The sequence below is a fragment of the Haliotis rufescens genome, unplaced genomic scaffold (genome assembly GCF_023055435.1).
Source record: "Haliotis rufescens isolate VD_foot unplaced genomic scaffold, xgHalRufe1.0.p SCAF_8, whole genome shotgun sequence".
NCBI classification, from domain to species: Eukaryota; Metazoa; Mollusca; class Gastropoda; order Lepetellida; family Haliotidae; genus Haliotis; species Haliotis rufescens.
In genome coordinates this window covers 21454239-21478479 of record NW_025964372.1, presented here as the reverse complement: position 1 = coordinate 21478479, position 24241 = coordinate 21454239, and the positions used below count along the sequence as shown (strand labels likewise).

The window sequence follows — 24241 nt, the reverse complement described above, 5'->3', positions numbered from 1 at the left end:
AGTAATGTTTTCACAGTATGTGTACAAAAATTCATTGTAATCAATCCTTTACAATCATGAGGACAGACATGTAAAGACGCGGGTGGTCCAAAATGAAAATTTCATTTGAACACAGTTGATGAGTCAAATGTGGAAAATGTCACAACACAGGTCTCAAAGTCACGTTAGTACCGGGTATGTCCACCGTGAGCGTCAATACACGCTAGTACACGTCTACGGGCTGATGACGTCAGACGTCTGATGACTTTGGGGGGGGGGGGGGGGGGATGCGTTGCCATTCATGGAGGAGGCATTATTCCAATTCCTGGAGGTTAACTGGAGGCACAGGGCGATTCCTGACTTTGCGGCCCACATGTGTTCGATTGGGTTCATGTCCGGTGAACATGCCAGCTATGGTAAAACGTGAATATTGGCATTTGCTAGGAAGTTCTGGGTCAGCCTTGCCGTGTAAGGCCTCGCATTATCGTGCTGGAAAATGATACCATTAGGCTGTTGTTGGATGAATGGCACCAGAACTGGTTGTAAGATGTCATCACGATAACGCTGCGCATTCAGGTTTCCTCGAATAACGACGAGTCTCGTTTTGACGACACCGCAGATTCCACCCCAAACCATTAAACCTCCGTAATCAAATGTCCTGACTTGATGGATGCAGTTCGGTGCCAAACGTTCGCCTACTCTTCGGACGTCGTTCCTGAAGATGCAAAATCTGCTTTCGTCAGAAAACATGACACGTGCCCAGTTCCACCGTTGCCACCGTGGAAGTCGCCTGGCCCATATCCGTCTGTTGAGTCGGTGTTGAGGTGTCAGGAACGCTCCGCGGTAGGGGCGACGTGCTCGGATACCATGTGCCCGCAGTCTCCTGTACACGGTTTGTCGACGTCGACGTGTCCCAGTGCCGTCCGTGCCGTTAACGTCGCCGTTACGAAGCGGTTCTGAAGGTGAAGTACCCGGATGTGGCGGTCTTCAATAGGCGTGGTCACCCGGTTCTCGGCCTGTCTGCTGTCCGACCTGTTTGACGCCACATGCTGCATTAACCCGGTGACGGTTATGCGCGCGCATCCTAACCTAGCTTCTGGCGACGTCGTGGTGCGTAGCTCCCTGTTGGAGCATTCCTACGGCTCTCTCTCTCGCAATCGCTGTCAAACGTGGCATTTCTTTTGTGTGCTTTTTGTTGCTGTGATCCCAACGTGTCGGGTCAGCAATTTTATACAGAAGATATGCACGTGCATTTCGTGTTACGGGACGGAACGTCATTTGGGCAAATTGCACGCTTTTTTCTCAATTGATTAAATGTTCCCGGTTTAATCGACCGAATACGTTTGGTTTGGAACGTAGGATACGCAAAAGTACCTTTTCAGACGAAAATTAACTCTTCATAATAAAATATTTAGAAAAATGTGTGGTATCGTTTCTTTTGGACATTAGTTTATGTTTATCCATTATTTCTGAAGCCGGAAGCACGTACGGCATCAGACACATGGAGGCAAAACATGCAAAAGTTAGTAAACTATCATCGGGAAAATTCTGGAATAGATTCAACTTCCCACCAAATTCAAAATAAATCACATTGTTAACTGTTTAATCCGCATCACCTGTTTACTGTTGATTGACCTAGCTAGCAATTGCTGTTGTCTTCACTCCTATGTTTTATAAAATCGTAATGGCTCGATGATTGTCGAATTATTTTCTGACAACGATTGCGGCGGGGAGAGATCTATAACATATAGATAAGACATAATAATAACAATATAATATTGTTATTGGTAATGCATCACAAGAAGGACAATTTAGAATATAAAGAAACCTTTCTGAGAATCACCCGATCTCAGAACGGATGAAGCTATGTACACGTGATGTTTGTGATATACCGTTAAAATATTTTTACCCAAAATATTAGGTGATATTGTACCCATGCAAATAAAACAATCGATCTATATAATTATATTTCTTTTTACATGTTTATTGCAAACAAGAGTAAATGAGCAGAACACATGATAAACATATTATCAATTTCATAATATCACTACTAGTATATGATTATGACTGACTGATCCTTGAGTCTGACCAATTCAAATTGTCAAAACTCAAATTGATTGTTTTGTTCTGACAGGAAAATGAATTCTTGTCACTAAAGAAGAGGCCAGTGAAATCAGTTAATTCTAAGTTGATATTAAAGTTTTGATAGGAAAATGATAGTAAACTTAAACAAGTATGATATTTAACTTAATGTATATCTTTGAAACTAATGTAAACTTATTCTGGGTACAAAATTACGAGAACTTTTGGGTGCAAAATCAGTACATTCCAATTGGATTTCAAGGAATGATTGGATAGAAAAAGATTTTTCGTCTGTAGAATTCCTTTTCACATTTTAAAAGAAGTACTTTGGGGCAAACAGCCTGCCCAATGCACGCAATGAGCAGTTCCACAGATTGGGTGTAAGATATACACCACGCAGTTAGGCATATCTTATCACATTCAGCAAAGCATGAATGCTATTTGGAAACACATTTTGTCACGCCTATTTTCGCGCACCTGTTAACGGTGTTATAGAGAATGATCATTGCCGGTCGACGATATCTGTTGACGTATTGCTTGGGACACAGTGAGAATCGTGAAAACAAAATCATTACCATGTACATCACATGAATCAAACCCCTTTTAATTCAGCGTAAAAGCAATTAGTGATCCTGCGATCAATACAAATTCAAAGAAAGATACTAAAAAAACTTGGATGTTGATAATCTAAAACCTTTTCCGGGTCACGGGAACCTTCAAGGTCAAACGGATTAATAATACGCCAATTATATCGTTAAAGTAGCATTATTATTTCGTACAGAAAGGTTATCAACAGACTACCCCCGTCTGTGACATCACATTTGATGTGAGATGGGATATGTGCAATGCGATGTGTGATGTGTCCTGCTATATACATCATGAGATATGTTTCATGTCACAAATGTTATGTGATATGTGTTAGTTGATATGTCATGTGTCTTGTGTCGTGCGTCATGTGTTATGTGGTGTGACATGTGACATTTCATGTGATATATATCATGTACCCTGTGATGTGTGTTCTATAATGATCAATTTTATATATGTGATGTGTCTTGTGTTATGTGATGTGTGATATGCGACATATGTTATATGTGATGTATCACGTGACGTTATATATATCATTGTACACTGTGGTATGTGCCATGTAATGCGTTTTGTGATATGTGATACCATTTTATATGTGGGATGTGTCATGTGCCATATGTGATGTATGATGTTTTGTCATATGTGTCATGTGTTATGTGATACGGCATGCTATATAGGTGATATGTACTATTTGAAATTTATCATGTGATATGCGTCATGTGCAAAGTGATATGCGTCGTTTCATATGTGATGTGTCATGTTTTATGTGATCTGAATACTTTGATATGTGATGTGTCATGTTTTATGTGATAAGAATCCTTTGATATGTGATGTATCCTGTTTCATGTGATAAAAATCCTTTGATATGTGATGTGTCATGTTTTATGTGATATGAATCCTTTGATATGTGATGTATCCTGTTTTATGTGATAAGAATCCTTTGATATGTGATGTGTCATGTTTTATGTGATAAGAATCCTTTGATATGTGATGTGTCATGTTTTAAGTAATAAGAATCCTTTGATATGTGATGTATCATGTTATGTGATATAAATCCTTTGATATGTAACGTGTCATGTTTTATGTGATAAGAATCCTTTGATATGTGATGTGTCATGTTTTATGTGATAAGAATCCTTTGATATGTGATGTGTCATGTTTTAAGTGATAAGAATCCTTTGATATGTGATGTATCAGGTTATGTGATATAAATCCTTTGATATGTAACGTGTCATGTTTTATGTGATAAGAATCCTTTGATATTTGATGTCATGTTTTATGTGATATGAATCCTTTGATATGTAACGTGTCATGTTTTATGTGATAAGAATCCTTTGATATGTGATGTATCATGTTATGTGATATAAATCCTTTGATATGTAACGTGTCATGTTTTATGTGATAAGAATCCTTTGATATGTGATGTGTCATGTTTTATGTGATAAGAATCCTTTGATATGTGATGTGTCATGTTTTAAGTGATAAGAATCCTTTGATATGTGATGTATCATGTTATGTGATATAAATCCTTTGATATGTAACGTGTCATGTTTTATGTGATAAGAATCCTTTGATATTTGATGTCATGTTTTATGTGATATGAATCCTTTGATATGTAACGTGTCATGTTTTATGTGATAAGAATCCTTTGATTTGTGATGTGTCATGTTTTATGTGATATGTGTCATGTGCCTAGTGATATTTGATGCGTGTCAGATGCGCCAGGTGTCAGATGCGTGTAATGTGATATGTGTTATGTGTCATGAAGTATGTCATGTTTAATGGGCGATGAATGATGTGTCATGTGGTATGAGAGTAAAGTAAAGTAGCATATATATTCACATTTCATGACAGACAGTAAATAGAGTTACGCCCCTTTTATAGTTCATCACTTTCTGTTCACGAAGCCACGTTGAGACCATTTTACTTTAGCATTAAGACTTAAAATTACGTATAAATCACTACAGCATTAAAACTTGAAATAGCGTACATATTATATTATACTGTTTTTTTAATAGGCGCTTATGGTCATCTGTTTTGTCATGTTATTTGTCAAAGTTGAATGCAAATCGGTAAACATACAGGGAAGTAACGCAGCTATGAAGAAAAAAACCTATGCAATTTCATTTCAAAAGAATGTTTTATGCAGTTTATTCAGATTTACGCGTTTGAAGTAATTCAGGGAAAGACTTCCGCCCGTATCCCCCCTCCAAAGGTTATATATGTATGCATTCCGCTCAATCATATATATTTTTAAGGGGGGACACGGGCGGAAGTCTTACCGAATTAAATGTCTTGAATGTAAAAATATCAGTCTTGTGCAAAGGAAAATTTGTTACCAGGAGGTTTTTAAACATGAGTTTTCGACAACATATTGCTTCGCTTTTGATGCCTTATGATGTACCAATAGAAACAACATGTTCAACTGTGGAAAACCGGCCACAATGCTGAGAGTTTCTGGACAAAAATGTTTTCACAGAATAATAATAGGATGGGGTGTAAGTTAGGGTAGAAAAATCATTACCTTTATGTGTCCAGCGAACTGTCTCCACGTTGGCCCAGGGAACTGTCTCCACGTTGGCCCAGGGAACTGTCTCCACGTTGGCCCAGGGAACTGTCTCCACGTTGGCCCAGGGAACTGTCTCCACGTTGGCCCAGGGAACTGTCTCCACGTTGGTCCAGGGAACTGTCTCCACGTTGGTCAAGGGACCTGTCTCGTCGTTGGTCCAGGGAACTGTCTCCACGTTGGTCCAGGTAACTGTCTCCACGTTGGCCCAGGGAACTGTCTCCACGTTGGTCCAGGGAACTGTCTCCATGTTGGTCCAGGGAACTGTCTCCACGTTGGTCCAGGGTACTGTCTCCACGTTGGTCGGACGGGTGTGTGTTGGCCTTTGCTAGGTACTCGTTTTTTCACAATATATGAGAGGGGTTGTGATTGTAATAAAGTCATATATAGGCAATATACGCCAGTCGCATATTTCTCAATCTCCGACTTCCTTGAATGTTCTCTTTGTACACGTTCATTTGGGGAATCATGTCGACTGTTTGTGGGTATTCTTCATCACCTTGTTCCGTTTTCTTTATTGCCATTGTATATTTCCAAAAGTCCATTTTCAAAATAAATACCATCACGCTGTCTAAGCTGTCTGTGTATTGCTTTCAAAATGGAAGCGTCTACATCAATCACACCTTGCGTATCGTAGGCCAAGTCCTAGCGAGGCGAGCTAGTCACTGCTTCACTGACTCTGCTTGGGCTGCCCATTGTTTGTTGATTGCCCGGACGCTCAAGTCAATCAGCAGTGGCAATACTTGTGTATAAAATCGCCTTCAGATTTGTTTATATTTAGAACACTTGATTTTAAGCAAAATCCTCAATAATGTCCATGATTCACTTACATAAACCCATTCTGGGTTGCTTCAAAGTCACATTTACTTATTTTTGCAGAACATCATCTGATAATTATGTAGGTGTTACGCGATTTTGACGGAGCATTCTTTTCAGCGACATGCTATTCTGGCGCATGCGCATCCTGCTATATTCTGTACAGACGCCTTACGTCTACGTCTATGTACAATCAATTTTTTCAGCGTTAGAAATTGGCACTAGTCCTGTAGTCCTTACCAAACTGCCCAATGGTAAAGGTATCCTAAGGACTAGTAGAAATTGGCCGATTTTAAGGGTTTTGCTATATGTTATCATTATAAGGACTAGTGGACAAAAACTGTTAGTTTCTAACCCTGTACATGTTAGTCAATGTGTGTTAAAGTCTGATTCATTTAGGCAATATATAAAATGCCTAGATATTTTAGTCATTTTACAAATGAATGACAACTCTGTCCATTGTTCATTGTCACGTTGACTGATCTTACACATTGACTGTAACATATACAGCAACGCTCTGCCTTCAGAACCAGGGTGTGTACATGTGTCACTCTATATAGCTACGTTGTATACTGACATCCTGGGTGTACATGTACCATTAAATATATATATTTATCATATAATGTGTAGGTTTCTCGGCAGGTGAAAGCCAACGGATAAAAACGATATCCGTTGGGGTCATATGCGGATAGAGATGCAAATATCAAAAGTCAAGTAGGACTACTTTCAATGTTTATAAACAAACATGGCATCGCCCTTGTCATTCGGCGATCGAGTCAGAATGAACCATCGGGAATCTGGATAAACTACAGGGATAATTGCTATCATTATCAAATGAACAGTCTAATATACTGAAAATCAGTGTCTAACTGTGACGTAGCTAAGCCATTTTATAAGTTTTGGCAACTTTGGAGATGTAAATTTCGAAACAATTTTGCGAGGGCACGAGGCCTAGCCAAGCAGGATCAGTAGCCATATATGTGCTTGTAGAATTCTGCGGCTTGAAACCTTTTCCACAAATTAAAATGGTTGAATTTGGCCGACATATGTTTGAATTGTTACCTAGTTTCGTTTTGTCGCTGTGTGTACATCTGACTGCACTTCCTAACGTTGTGACAGGACAGGCCGACTGTCAACAACGTCTGAACGTGGCCGTGACGTCTCATAGACTAGAGTTAGAGTAGCTTCCCCTTGACAAAGGGCAGTAACTTCTGCCGACAGACCGATGGATTGCCGCTAAAGGCAAGTAAAAACAATTGTTGTTTTGCGTATATGTTGCTTTGCCACTGTATAAGAAACATATTTCAGTTGGAACTATATTGGCTACTGTCACTGTCCGACTGACACATCACTTACTCTGTGAAGTAATAATACTAATGCGCGCATTCCAGGAAAACCCGCAATGATTCGGTAATGTTTGTGAGAGGGAAAACATTTTCAAGCACAGAATTAATGAATGACATTATATGATAAAGAGGTTATCACGCTTGTGTGTTTGGGGATGGTAAATATCCTGTATTAGGAAAAACACTGTGTATTTAGCTCGCCAAGGCTCGCTAAATACAATGTTTATTCCTCATGCAGGATATTAACCATCCGGGGGGATCCCCAGACACGCCCGCGTGATAACCTCTATAGCGACGTTGTATGCTGACGTCCTTTGTGTACAATCTATTAGGTAACTATATATAACTACCTTGTATAGTGACATCCCAGCTGTACATGTACCACAATATATAGATAGATACGTTGTATACTTACATCATGGGTGTACACGTGACACAATATATATAGCTACGTTGTGTACTGACATCCTGAGTGTACATGTGTCACTATATATAGCTACGTTGTATTCTGACATCCTGGGTGTACATGTGTCACTATATATAGCTACGTTGTGTACTGACATCCTGAGTGTACATGTGTCACTATATATAGCTACGTTGTGTACTGACATCCTGGGTGTACATGTGTCACTATATATAGCTACGTTGTGTACTGACATCCTGAGTGTACATGTGTCACTATATATAGCTACGTTGTGTACTGACATCCTGGGTGTACATGTGTCACTATATATAGCTACATTGTATACTGACATCCTGGGTGTACATGTGTCACTATATATAGCTACGTTGTGTACTGACATCCTGGGTGTACATGTGTCACTATATATAGCTACGTTGTATTCTGACATCCTGGGTGTACATGTGTCACTATATATAGCTACGTTGTGTACTGACATCCTGGGTGTACATGTGTCACTATATATAGCTACGTTGTGTACTGACATCCTGAGTGTACATGTGTCACTATATATAGCTACGTTGTGTACTGACATCCTGGGTGTACATGTGTCACTATATATAGCTACATTGTATACTGACATCCTGGGTGTACATGTGTCACTATATATAGCTACGTTGTATACTGACATCCTGGGTGTACATGTGTCACTATATATAGCTACGTTGTGTACTGACATCCTGGGTGTACATGTGTCACTATATATAGCTGCGTTGTATATTGACATCCTGGGTGTACATGTCCCACTATATATAGCTACGTTGTATACCGACATCCTAGGTGTACATGTGTCACTATATACGAGGGGTGTTCATTAAAGATTCCCCCTGACCCACTTCCGATGGACCTAGTGGAATGAAACTTGGCATAGGTATTAGTCTTTCTCCACATAGGAACTACCAAGAGTTACACACTTCTCCCATCGTCTTATGCAACTATGGAGACCTCGCTTGTAAAAGCCCTCATTTTGCGTCTCAAACCAGGACTTGACTTCAGAAATCAGTGTTTCATCATCTGTGAAACGTTTTCCCTTAAAAAATGACTTCATGGTTGGAAAGAAGTGGAAGTCAGATGGTGCAAGGTCAGGAGAGTAAGGAGGATGTGGAAGGATTTCATAGCCACAGGACCGCGTTTCTGTCCCGGCAACATAAGTGTTGTGTACTGGAGCATTGTCTTGCAGGAGAAGGACACCCTTGGTCAGCATGCCACGCCTCTTAAGCTTGATAGCGTCCCGCAATTTCCGCAGCAGTGAAGCATAATAAGCTCTTGTAATTGTGGTACCCTTTGCCAAGAAATCCATCATCACTACTCCGTGCTGGTCCCAAAACACCGTGAGCATGACCTTGCCTGCAGAGGGTTGGACACGTGCCTTCTTTGGGGGTGGTGACCCCACATGCTTCCATTGCATCGACTGAACTTTAGTCTCAGGATCATAGTGATGGACCCATGCTTCATCCTGTGTGATAAGTCTGTCAAAAAGGTTTGCCTGTTTTTTTTGGCACATGTCCAAAAGATCCTTTGAGCAATTGACTCGTCCCTGCTTTTAGAAAGGTGTGAGCAACCTGGGAATCCATCGTGCAGACACCTTATGCATGTTCAAATTGTCATGGATGATTTTTTCCACAGACCCTACACTGATCTTGACATCTTGTGCTAACTGGCGAACAGTTATACGTCGGTCTGCCAAAATGGCGGTCTCCACTTGATGGATAGTGTCCTCATCAATGGCTGAATGGGGGCGACCAGGAATGGCAGCTGTTTCCACAGATGTCCAATCTCATTAAAATCAGATCTTAGTTCTCGCTACCGCTGTAGCGAGAACTAAGATCTGATTTTAATGAGATTGCACAGATGTCCGACCACACTTGAACTGGCGCTGCCAGAGTTTAACGTCATATGATGGGGCATCTTCCCCATAAGTTGCTTTCATTTCATCGAAAGTTTCTTTTGGTGTGTGACCTTTCAAATATAAAAACCTAATCACTCGGTATTCTACTGGCTCCATTGTCACACCCTACAAATTTCAACCAAATTTCAACCAAATATGATAACCCTAAGTGGTTTAGGGGAAATCTTTAATGAACACCCCTCGTATACCTACGTTGTATACTGACATCTTGGGTGTACATGTGTCACTATGTATAGCTATGTACCACCATATATAGTTGTGTAATGTTATAGGATAAGTGTGTCAAATCTCATACGTCAGCTAAATTACATCGTCAGGAGCAATGCTAGTAATCGTGTTGTTAAAATACTAAGACACAAGTTCAAGAAACAGCATTTCAAGTGGATTTGTGGTATCCATGGGTTATGCTGACTTCCTACGCCATCAGATCGTTCATCGAGAGAAACAGACATCCTAAGTGTTGATCAAGTCTGGCCCGACTTGAGAGGGGGAGGCATGTGAGGATGTTCCCGGTATTTGACTGCTTCGCCCAAACGCAACAGTTCCCAACAGTATAGTGTGCCTACACTGGAGTCATAGACAGTGATGCATAATTAGTTTCATTTTTGTCTCGATCCTGAAGAGCTTACACAACATTCAACATATTCCAGCCTAACCTAACCATTCCAGCATTGTATATTTCACCTTGAATATTCCTTCAACAAACAAGAAGAAAGGCATTTATACATGTTTATTCATCAGTTCCTATATACAGACGTAGTAACAGTCTGAGCACCATGCATCAGTATCCACACACCCACTCATCAGTGACATCAGCATCCGATAGTCAAGCTTTCCTTGAACACGATACGTTGTATAGATGGCAACAATATGAAGTCCTGATGGTTCACAAATAGTGTCACACATACATGGCAGGAAGATTGCTATTCAAACCGTTAAAGATGTCCAAAAAAAATTGAGAAAATTGCTCCATTAATAGACCCAAATTTTAAGTATTGACCCTAAAGCTAATTGACTAACAATACAGTTTTTCACCGGCAGTGGTTTGAGATATATATATATCCAATGAAACCTCACTTTTCCTGAAGGTACTGTTCCTTATGAAATTGAATTCCTTTGAGAACATAAAGTTCGTTTATAGATAAATTGATACGTAATCCATCCTTTTTTCTAAAACCCTCTCATATTAATCTATTAATGTCACAAGAAAATGCCTTCGAAAAGTTTGAACCCTAAATAATGTCTGATCCACCTATTTACAGGACTAGGTACTGATTTAGTGAACCATGAACTGTTAGGGAGCAATGGTCTTGCCCAAAAAACAAAGCACTGTCTACATCATCTACAACAGATATAACGCATAAAAGAAGCACAAATCAAAGATTCATACACATTGGTACCACTACAGTTAGAATTGAAACAAACCGTCAAACAGTGTTACACAAGATATTCTATTCCAAGATTGTTAAATGTTTGAACACTAGTAAAAGGTGGACCAGCACAAAGCAACCATCTTGGCCATTTTCCTTTCATTCCATTTCTCCACCCTCTTCATTCAAGTCACATTTTTACAACGACAAAACTCAAATACTAACTGTAACATGTTAATGGTGAATTAAATCTCTTTATCCCACCACCACAACTGGGGCTGTGAAGATATACTGGTCTACATACTTATCATTTATACTGTCACAATACAATACTTAAATTCTCATAATCCCATCCGATGGCATAAAATCTAGAATGCTGGAGGTATCTGATTCAGACAAGTAGGAATAACCTTTGGGAAGAAACAACTGGGAATTATTCATAAAAAAAATATCAAAGCAATTGTATATTTTTCACATTATTTTGAAAAGGTATGCATGCATATTAAACAAGTATAGCCAGGGATGAGAATGGATGTTTTCCTTTTCAGCTGAAACTTTTTTGCAATGGAGAGTGGTCCATAATTTGGGGGTGGTTACGGGGGATTGTGGTCACTAAAATTAGCGTATCCATGGAAGATTCTCACCCCTGTTTAGCTCTTGGTGGCTAGTTATTGAAACTACTTTTCATTTTTATCATTACAGATGTAGACTTCTGGTTTACTGACTTCTTGTCAATAGAACTCCTGTCTGTTTGGTTGGAATGATTTCTGACAGAATGGTGCCGCCATGTGAATTGTAAATGAAAGAAGAGGAACACTAAACATGAGATGAACACTACATCTTTCATGTAATTACTACTAACAGTGTAGTGCATCAGTGTTTGCTGACAGTCTAAATTGATTGATGAAATACCATGGGGCCCAGGTCAATTGAGAGGCATTGATAGTTAATTATAATAAAACTTCCAGTCATGCTGTGGCATTTGATGAGCTAAACAAGCAATATTGTTTGCGTTTATGTTTTCATAAACTGAAAAATGTTTAGGACATGGCCACAGACTGGCTTAGGATAGTGTTGCATTTATTGAGTTGAATGATGTCAGAGATTTTGTATTGTCCACAGTATTTCATAAGCAGTCTGTAAACTTATTATTGTTGATGGACCTGTTTATAAAAATTTACTTCAATATGGTTTTGTGTTTATGGACTTTTAATGTAAAAACTTGTGTGCACAGTGGTTTTCAATTCATGCTTCTAAAACGTAAAACAATATTCAAGTTTATTGTTATTTAACACCTCTGTGCAGAATAAAATGACCAGTTTGTAGTTTTTCCAGGACTATTTGTATCATATCACAATGAATCAGTACTGGACATCTTATTGATAGCACAGCATAATTACAGCCCCAACAACAACACATATAACATGCCCAACCGAAGAAAATCAATTTAACATGCATATAACAATGTCTGAAATGTTCGTGATGAACACATTACAGTTCGAAACCAGCACAAGGCAAGAAAGAGACAAATATTGATTGTGAGCGAGTGGGGTTTAGTGGCGTTTAATCACTAAACAGGAATGCCTTAAGTGACATACCATAGATGATTACCACTTTCATGATACCATGGCTAAGGGAGACAACTCTGTAAGCAAATTGCAGCAACTTCATCATGCTTAGAATTCCTTAAACACAAACATTGGGATTCACATGTTGTACATATGTTGGAAATCAAACCTGATTCTTTGACGTGGCTGGCAGGTGCTTGAACCACTAGGCTACCCACCACCCTACTTAATCTCTACCTACAAGTTTCAGCATAGAAACTTTACAAGTTCTTAAACAAGTGCTCACTACACATCCAGTGTTCAAAATTAAGGGGGTTCTGGGGTCATCAAGGTTTGCTGCTATAGTATTTGACTCCTAAATCTTAAATACCTCATCTTTAACACTAGGGTTACGACAAGGACCCCTTTTCTTTCAGGATTAATTTGAACACTGGACATCAATCAGCTATGACATACAGTAATCAGTATTATCAGAAGCTACATACAACAAGAACAAATGTTGATGGCACAATCATAAACCTAAGATTAGGGATTGCCATATATTTTTTACGTTAATTTTAAAAACAAATCAATATTCACGTTGGCACTGCAAAATTACGGTGCGAGGGGTATATGGAACACAGTCTTCCCTTCATGGCATGTTAAGTAATATCTGCCTTGGTGATAACTGTTGTCATCTCCTGATCCTCCCCCCCCCCCCCCCCCCCCAACCTAATTTATCCTGTTTCAGAGAAGTTCTGAGCGAGCAAAACACCACTCATCTACATGAGATGACATCCATTCCATGTGAAGTCTTGGAAGGTGTGAAAGACATGAGACACAGTCAGTGTTAGGTTTGACCACATGTTAGATGACATGTGATAACCTAAAAATGATGATACCAATATACATGTCGTTATTGAGCCGTTTCACACCGCTTTTTACAATACTACACTTGCATCATGATATATTGGAGTTATGATCTGTTATTTAGCACTGCACTCAGCAATATTCGAACCATATGATTTAAGTCTGTAAATAATCGAGTCTGGACGAGGCAATCCAGTGAGTGACATGAGCGTAATTGGGATACAATGGGATGCATCAACCAAGTCACCAAGCCTGACCACCTGATCCTCTTACGACAAGTATGGGTTGCTCGGGACCTGTATATTTACCCATAATCCCCAAGGGCCCCATGGTATGTCATCTTATTGTGGGGGGATGTCCCCAGGTGACAGGTCATAGACTTCCACCTCCTTGGGTTGGTGCTGTCAAACCAAGGATCATCATTATCAGTATTGGGTGAATCTTGGATTCAAACCCACTAGCTCCAAATCTGGACAATGAATTGTGGCACTGGACTAGCTGTGCCCAAAAGCCAATGCATGGCATAATTCTAAGGGTGTATTTTAAGGGAACAGCTCAAGAAAAGCTAGAGGAATAAATAAAGTTCAAAGTACCAAAATGACTGACCAGGTTCATCAGTAGTTCAAACACCTATTGCAGCTATCTCCACCAACTATATCATAACATCTCTGTCAACTAGACACATACGAATCTTGAATGTCTTAAAAAGCAAAAATGAAACAGCATTTCATGCATATCCCCTTACTTACACGCCACATAAATACAAATTTCAAAATATGTGCAAATATCTGTTTGACATCATAGGAACAGTTCTGCTCAAAAGTAACTACCATTTTTCTGCAACATTATTTATATCAAGTTGTCAATGCTAATGACAGTCCATAAACACTCAACAGAAAAACATTCACATATTTTAGCACGACGCTATATATATATACTACTGTCGATCTGTGTTTAACATGTTTAACATGTCCAAGTAGTAGTTATTTTTGTACAGTACTGTAATGAGCATTACCAATAGGCATGATATGATCTTAAGACCATGATAAGAAAATGATTTTAATTCAGTAGTTGTTTGTCAAGATACATGCACAAATTTAAAAAAAATACAGGTACAATACTAAGGAGTAACAGCATGTTAATACTTCAGACTTGGTTTGCAACATGCAAGACTAACAAAGTACATAGCAAAAAAATCCCTCTTATAAGACCTTTGCTGTTAACTATCTGTTGTTTATCTCAACTAAGTTGGTGATTGAGTTGGGTTTACACCGCTTTTAGCAATATTCCAGCTTCCATATTCCATATCTGACTTTTAATTTGATAAACAAGAGACAAGATATGACAGTGAACACACAGTGGACCCACTGATACAACAGTAACAGTAAATCTACAGGATGGTTCCAGTTTCCCAATGCGACATAAGCGCCATGACTTTTGCAATTCCCATACTCAAAGAAAGACCATTGATTTCATAAAGAAGATCACTTTGTGGATGGGACCCAACAAATCAGTAATGACTTGTGCCCTACACTTTAAAACTACTAATATTCCTTTCAACACTTCGCGAAATATCAGACTTCATATTTCTTAACAAAGCTGTTGGAATGGTATCTGCATTGACATAAATTGAAAAAATAACAATAAAAAAGAGAAATACCGAAGTTTGTACGAGTTTTGAAAAATAACCATCAATTCAAAAATTATTGTAAACTTGTTTATGATTTCTTTTCAAAATAACAAACTCTACAGAAACCATTGTAACACAGATCCATCAAATCCATTATCAACAACCTGAGTTGTTTAGGAACGAGTACCAGTCATTGGCTAAAGACACCTGTCAATCACTCAAATTGACCAATCAAAACCATCATATATACTCCTACAAGTAAGGCTCCAATTTCTTTGATTGACTGGCTGAGCTTACAGTCCACAAGTAGTTCAGGTATAACAGACACAGTGGCGATGTAGATGAAGCCCCCTGCTGTGAAGGGGAGGATCCAGGCTGTAGCAACATCACCGATACCCTCGGCAAATAAGCTGCAAAGAGTCCCCAGCATGGCGCCTATTGCTGTAGAAAACTGAAGCATCATGGCCTGAAACAGAGAGAGATATATGATATATACCCTGGACCCGTCCACCACGTGTCGACATTATCTCTATTTCTCTTCGAGAAAATTTCTCTTGTTCATGAGTTAATCAAAATTCCTCTTCTAAAAGCAAGCTTTGCATAGATCTACAATCTTAATCACAGCCTTGTATGAGTGATTCCTCAATTAGAAATGGATATTTAGTTCTAACCTAAAGAACAAAATGGTATCCATTTGACTAGAAGACATTTACAAAATGACTCAGATCTATTGTGTGCTCTCTAATCTGTTGCAATCATGGCAGGTTCAGATAGCCTACATTTAGATGATGTCACCTAGATCTGTAAACAGTTTTGTGCCTGTTATTAGGCTAGATTCCACTTTTAACAAGGTATCTTGTAATGGGATGTTCTCAGATCTTTGTGAAGCAGTAGCAGGCACTAAAATCTCATCCTATTGAGATTGATAAGAGTACTACTTTGATGGCTAAAGGGAGATAACTAATCTGTCTCCCAGCCAAACTATCCAAACAAAACATCACGGATCACAATTATTTGAAGGGATATTTGTTTGTATCTAAGACTGAACACACAATTTTATAAATGTTCATGATCCCTAACATTTTTTGGTCCGTATATTCACAGCACATATGTAATTTCAATTACCTTCTGTTTTGTGCAACCAGACTGGACAAGGATGGCAAAATCTCCAATTTCATGGGGTATTTCATGCAGGAATATGGTGATGGTGGTGATAATACCGACATTCTGGCTGATTAAGAACGAAGCACCTATAGCAAGACCATCAGTGAAATTGTGGGCAAAGTCAGCGGCCAGGTTAAGGTAGCCAGCCACCTTGATGTCCCCTTGCTCGGAGTCTACAACAAAATACAGAAAACAAAAGTTAGTGCAAGTAAATGGTATGTTGTGCTGACTCCAGGCAATATTAGGAAGGCCTGTAATAATCGAGTCTGGACCAGACAATCAAGTGATTGTTATTCTGAGCATCATCTTAACAGTCAGGGTATGATTAAACACCATCAACCAAGTCACTGAGCCTGACCACCCCACCACCTGCCTTGTACAACATGCATAGGTTGCAGAGGACCTATTCTAACCCAGGTCCTAAAGCAATCTCATTAGAATCAGATCTTAGTTCTCGCTACCGCTAAACAAAGATCTGAGGACATCCCATTATGGGTCACGTCAGAACGACCTTTCATCCGACCAATCAGAGCCTCGCTTACCAGATCATGAAAGTGACAGTCGGAATGTGATTTCTAATCATACAACCTCGAAAACTTAAACACAGGGTATTCCGAACGAAAGGTACAGGCTTAACGACTGAATCCATACAATCTAGACCATATATTTGCCATTCCATGTTCTTTTGTTCACGTTTAAAATTTTTAATCGAGAATTTGTCAAAATATGTTTCGAAGCATAGTCGCCAATTTGAATTTAGTGCTGTAAAGCACGAGAAAGCTGCTTTCTGATTGGCTAATGTCGACTTCTTGTCAGTTCCTCCATTGGTCGGTCAAAATTCGCGCAAAGTCGGTCTGACGAAACCCGTAATGGGATGACCTCAGATCTTTGTTAAGCGGTAGCGAGAACTAAGATCTGATTTTAATGAGATTGCATTAGGACCTGGGTTAGAATAGGTCCTCTGCAACCTATGCATGTTGTACAAGGCAGGTGGTGGGGTGGTCAGGCTCAGTGACTCAGATCTTTGTTTAGCGATAACGAGAACTAAGATCTGATTTTAATGAGATTGGGTCCTAACGAGGACTTGACTAATGACGTTTTTAGACCACAGGGTGTGATACTGCAAATCAGTAACTAGTCATCACATGTACACTTGGATCTAGGGCTGGGACGAGTCCAAATTTACTCCCCGGGTACCCAACCCCCTATAACCCGACCCTACCCGGGTACCCACTGCAGGTCTCAAAGAGTTGGGAACACAATGTCTAATTGGGAATAGTTTAACTGTAGCCCTGGCAAAAACTGTTTAGATACATGTATGAAAAAAGAGGTTGATTTGAAACTCATGATTTGATCGTTTCATAAGAGACTATATGTCTATTATGTGGTCTCTTATGAAACGATCAAATCATGCGTATACTGAAGTTGACTGAAGCTTTATCTTTACTCAAACATATACAGGTCAAAAGGAATGTTTGCATTGTCAGAAAGAAATGGGACCATTAGTGTAACCACTGAGCTATAGTGACTTTTTGTCATTAAACAATATTTTACTAACCACGGGTCCGGGTAGTACTGTGGGTACCCAGGTCCTACTCAGGACCCACCCGACCCGAGGACCCGAGTACCCGAGTTACCCGACCCGAGTACCCGAGTTACCTGTCCCAGCCCTACTTCAAAATCAAATGGATCAAAATTGAACTGTGAATTACGGGTAGTACTGTGGGTACCCAGGTCCTACTCAGGACCCACCCGACCCGAGAACCCGAGTACCCGAGTTACCCATCCCAGCCCTACTTCAAAATCAACTGGATCAAAATTGAACTGTGAATTAGTTGGATTTAGTTCATGGTGGTCTAAGCTTTGTTTCCTACTGATAATAAATTGATTACTTTGATTATGACAGTAAACATAGGTTACTAATAAAGTTTCTCTTGGAAATAACTGTTAATGCAGAGATTCTTGTCGTAAGAGGCAACAAATGGCATTGGGTAGTCAGGCTTGCTGACTTGGTTGATACATGTCATTGTATACCAGTTGAGCAATGTTGAGTAGATCGATGCTCATGATGTCAATCACTTGACTGTTTGGCCCAGACTTGATAAATTACAGGCCACTTTCACATAGTTGGAACATTGCTGAGTGCTTATTAAACAACAAACAAATAATGCAGAGGTGAGTCTCGGGCAAGCGGAGAATGGCTCAAAGTGTTACAAATCCAAGTTTGCAGCTGTTCTTTCACATACTATCTCCAACTGTAATACAGGGAAACCCTGTTAGTCGGGACACCTGGATGATTTGATTTCTGTGTAAACTTGCTCGTATATAAAAGACCATTTCTACACTACAAGCTATGACTCGTTAATCCTGGTAACCTGAAAATCTGTTAAATTGGGAGGTTACACTGTGAACAATGGTGAACAGTTCACTGGATTAACAGGGATTCATTGTCTTCAACAGTTAACAAACATCAGGAAGAATACTGGATTTGTTCAACAGAGCTCCAGGTAATCATGGTAATCTGCATTTTTGCATCAAATACCCAAGACAAATCACCATTCCACAAATAACGTTGAAAATGCATGAAAAATTGAAAAAAAAACCCAATAGCATAACAACACTCTGAAAATACTAAGTTGGGACAATACACCAATGCATCGGTGGATCGCGATATTTTACTTCCCGATACTAGTATTGATCACAGTCGCACACTAAGTAAAAAATATCGATTCATACATTAAATGTTTACTTTAATGGCTGTTACACCAACCTCAATTAGTAATTAAATTTAGTAGTGAAAAAGTAAATATTTTAATACATTGTGCCATATTTGACACTGCCAGCTGTAAATTGTCAGTGTGCCACTGCCAGGTATTGGCCATCCTTCTTATGCAAAAGATGGCTTACGCACCACAGATAAGAGTACATACAAGTATTGTGACACTTATCGGATCATGAACAATGTATCGTGATATGTATTGGATCACACAGTTGGTGTATCGTCCGAGCCCTAGTAAATACCCAATGTAGCCTTTTCAGCTAACATGGCTAATGTACTGTATTTCTTAACAGAACTTTTTGGACTGATCGAGTGTAGGCATCACACATACATGAACTCTACTGCAGTGAATAATGCATTAGAAAGACGCAAGCTCACTTATTGTTAATCAGACATGTAAATTGCTGAACATTGAGAGTTTAGGCGACATGTTACAGACTTCGGCTAGCATTGAACAGATACAAATTAGAAAGCACCTTAACACCATTTTAAGCTGAACTAAGTGAAAAATTGTTGTAAAAATACCAATAGACTGGACCCAAAGGAGTAACAATATAATGAAAGAAAACTATCAATACCCAACGTGAATGGTAACGGGAGTCAATATTCAAAGGCTCAAAATTTTCTGGAGCCTTGATTCAAATTTGAATGTAGGCCAGTGACCTGCTGAACCAACAGACTGTAATTTCCTCAAATCTAACCTTGCATTTTTGTTTGTTGTTTAAGGCGGCACTCAGCAATATTCCAGCTATATGATGGCGGTCTGGAAATAATGGAGTCTGGTGTGATTGATATGACGAGCACTGATCCACACAATTTGGATACAACGACATGCATCAACCAAGTCAGTGAGTCTGACCACCTGATCCTGTTAGTTGTGTCATCTAGTCGCCTTTTACGGCAAGCATGGGTTGCTGAAGAGCTATTCTACCCTGGATCTTCACGGGTCTCTAACCTTGTAGCTATGTGATCATACTGATATGAATCTACTGACGTATGTTCTTTGGAAGATTTACCTTCCTTAACAGCTTCCTTCTTCTCCACTTTCTTCTCCCCCTTCTTATCTTCTTTTTTCTCTCCCTTCTTATCTTCTTTTTTCTCTCCTTTACTCTTCTTCTCTTCCGTCTTGCTCTCCCCCTCATCATCACTTGTCTTTGCCTTTTTCTTCTCCACTGGCTTGGCAGGGGTTGGGGCATGGGAGTGGCTGTGGCCGTGGCCGTCCCCCTTAATAAATCGGACAAACTTCTCAACCATGAGGAAGGCGATTATACCAGCAAGTACCCACAATCCAACCGACATGTTATGTCCACCATGTTCGTGCGAGTGTCCGTGATCATGCGAGTGACCATGGTCACCCCCATCGTGAGAATGAGGGGACACTGCATGTGGAATAAGATGAAGGAAGGCATCACCAAGGAGACCACCCGAGGCGAAACTTAACAATATTTTCAGCAGCGACTCATGTTCGGATGTGTTATCGAGAGGAATCACAAGCAATATGAAAACCGGTGATACGCTTATGAATGCTGTAGCACCAATGGCTTTGAGCCATAAGAGCCAGTCTGTTTCTTTCGCTTTTGGGGGCTTAGGTCTCGCGTCTTCCCATTTCTTGTATTCCTCTGTGTGATCTTCGTGATGTCCACCCCCGTGAGAGTGGCCGTGCCCTCCATGATCATGGGCGTGCCCGTGTCCCCCGTGGTCGTGGGCGTGTCCATGTCCCCCGTGATCATGAGCGTGTCCGTGGCCCCCATGAGCATCTTCCTGTTGTTCGTTTGCCTGCTTGCTGTATTTGAAAGAAGCCGGTTGGTCGTGGCTGTGTCCATGATCGTGAGCGTGTCCGTGGTCATGAGCGTGACCATGTCCATGTGCATTAATGATATTAGTCAAAACAAACCCAAAAATTAACACTGAAAGCATTAACAGCCGGTAACGTGATTTCACACTGGGAGCAGCCATCTTGGAACCTGACACGAGTTTGTGTACGTGGCGTTAGGTGGCGCTGCGAGTGATGTCAACAAATACACGTGGCTTTCTGTCAATGCACCAGCCAAAGAACGAGTAAATTCTCACAGGGTGGAATCGTACCGTGATATATGTTGTTGATTTTCAATCACATGTTTTATATGAATAAGCTTAACGTAATGAGCGAGGGCAAAAAATCTATCAATACTTCTTTTGATATTAGATCTATATCAAAATCGTTCACACAAGGCAAACGTTATTTGTCTGCCGTAGTCACTTAAACGAAAATCCCTGAAACAGCATTAATGAATGATTACTTTAGTGTGACCGAACCGATGATATAATTGTGACCAAGATCCTCGAAGTCAGTGGCCGGGTACATGTGTAGTTAAATGGCGATTTTACGTGCGCATCATATGTTTAACTTTCTGATAACTTTTTGGAGTACTCACAAGGCACAATATGTGTCAATTCACGATCCGTCAACCAAATGACTCGTACTCTGGAGATAAAGTCATACGAAAATGTTCCGATTGTATCAATCTTCCGTGATTTGCGTCAGACTGAGAGAAAAGGTAAAAAATCTCCGTAGCAATCATAGTGATTAGAACACACACACCCTCAAATTTGATTTTTTTTTATATAAATAAAATAAATAAATAAATAAAAGAAATAGAATAAAATATTTAATTTTTTTTTATATTAAGGCGTTTGTATAGATATGCTCTTCGATGGAGGCGAATACTATAAAATATATTAAAATCATGTTGGAATTTTCTCAACCACTCGGCCCCGATTCACAAACCTATCTTAGCTTACGACTATCGTAGGCAATGCTAAAGAAAGAAGATCATGACAGCCACAAGTCGAGTCGAGGTGCCGTTTTCGCTTGAGTCGAGATGCCGTTTTCGCCAATCGGTGCCGTTTTCGCCCGGCGACGTTTTGCTGAGGTGCCGTTTTCGCTATAACCCCACACGAAGCATGGTGGCGGATATAGGTCCTAGGTGTAATGGTTGAATATATTGAGAAACGCATACGAAACGAAGTATCGTGGTGAATACATATATATCCCTTCTATTATTTTGTACCATATCTCCATCTGTTACAATGTATATAACCGCCATTTTGTAACAAGGTAAAATTCCTCCATTCTGTTACTATATACTATATCCGCGCTCTGTTATGATGTAGTATATTCCCGCTCTGTTATGATGTAGTATATTCCCGCTCTGTTATGATGTAGTATATCCGCGCTCTGTTATGATGTAGTATATTCCCGCTCTGTTATGATGTAGTATATTCCCGCTCTGTTATGATGTAGTATATGCCCGCTCTGTTATGATGTAGTATATTCCCGCTCTGTTATGATGTAGTATATCCGCGCTCTGTTATGATGTAGTATATTCCCGCTCTGTTATGATGTAGTATATGCCCGCTCTGTTATGATGTAGTATATTCCCGCTCTGTTATGATGTAGTATATGCCCGCTCTGTTATGATGTAGTATATTCCCGCTCTGTTATGATGTAGTATATTCCCGCTCTGTTATGATGTAGTATATCCGCGCTCTGTTATGATGTAGTATATTCCCGCTCTGTTATGATGTAGTGTATGCTCTCTCTGTCAGGATGTAGTATATGCCCGCTCTGTTATGATGTAGTGTATGCTCTCTCTGTCAGGATGTAGTATATGCCCGCTCTGTTATGATGTAGTGTATGCTCTCTCTGTTATGATGTAGTATATACCCGCTCTGTTATGATGTAGTATATGCCCGCTCTATTATGATGTAGTGTATGCCCGCTCTGTTATGATGTAGTATATACCCGCTCTGTTATGATGTAGTGTATGCCCGCTCTGTTATGATGTAGTGTATGCCCGCTCTGTTATGATGTAGTATATGCCCGCTCTGTTATGATGTAGTGTATGCTCTCTCTGTCATGATGTAGAATATGCCCATTCTGTTATGATGTAGTATATGCCCGCTCTGTTATGATGTAGTATATGCCCGCTCTGTTATGATGTTGTGCATGCTCTCTCTGTCAGGATGTAGTATATGCCAGCTCTGTTATGATGTAGTGTATGCTCTCTCTGTCATGATGTAGTATATGCCCGCTCTGTTATGATGTAGTATATGCCCGCCCTGTTATGATGTAGTATTTGCTTACTCTGTTATGATGTAGTATATGCCCGCTCTGTTATGATCTATTATATGCTTACTCTGTTATGGTGTAGTATATGCCCGCTCTGTTATGATGTAGTATATGCCCGCTCTGTTATGATGTTGTGCATGCTCTCTCTGTCAGGATGTAGTATATGCCAGCTCTGTTATGATGTAGTGTATGCTCTCTCTGTCATGATGTAGTATATGCCCGCTCTGTTATGATGTAGTATATGCCCGCCCTGTTATGATGTAGTATTTGCTTACTCTGTTATGATGTAGTATATGCCCGCTCTGTTATGATCTATTATATGCTTACTCTGTTATGGTGTAGTATATGCCCGCTCTGTTATGATGTAGTATATGCCCGCTCTGTTATGATCTATTATATACTTACTCTGTTAGGATGGAGTATATTCCCGCTCTGTTATGATGTAGTATATGCCCGCTCTGTTATGATGTAGTATATTCCCGCACTGTTATGGTGTAGTATATGCCCGCTCTGTTATGATGTAGTGTATGCTCTCTCTGTCATGATGTAGTATATGCCCACTCTGTTATGATGTAGTATATGCCCGCTCTGTTATGATGTAGTATATACCCGCTCTGTTATGATGTAGTGTATGCCCGCTCTGTTATGATGTAGTATATGCCCGCTCTGTTATGATGTAGTATATGCCCGCTCTGTTATGATGTAGTATATTCCCGCTCTGTTATGGTGTAGTATATGCCCGCTCTGTTATGATGTAGTGTATGCTCTCTCTGTCATGATGTAGAATATGCCCACTCTGTTATGATGTAGTATATGCCCGCTCTGTTATGATGTAGTATATACCAGCTCTGTCAGGATGTAGTATATCCCCGCTCTGTTATGATGTAGTATATTCCCGCTCTCTAATGATGTAGTATATGCCCGCTCTGTTATGATGTAGTATATTCCCGCTTTGTTATGATGTAGTATATTCCCGTTCTGTTATGGTGTAGTATATCCCCGCTCTGTTATGATGTAGTATATGCCC

At 39.8% G+C, this 24241-nt stretch overlaps 1 protein-coding gene across 1 annotated transcript; it reads right to left on the bottom strand.

Annotated features, from left to right (window-relative positions):
• Positions 1-15236: 15236 nt before the first annotated feature.
• On the bottom strand, positions 15237-21088 carry LOC124115735 (protein catecholamines up-like). The gene is made up of 3 exons (XM_046476837.2): positions 20120-21088; positions 16286-16497; positions 15237-15626 (listed from the first exon to the last, which is right to left on the bottom strand). Exons 1-3 carry the CDS (start codon positions 21057-21059, stop codon positions 15375-15377), a joined length of 1404 nt encoding a protein of 467 aa, XP_046332793.2. The 5' UTR covers positions 21060-21088; the 3' UTR covers positions 15237-15374.
• Positions 21089-24241: the final 3153 nt, after the last annotated feature.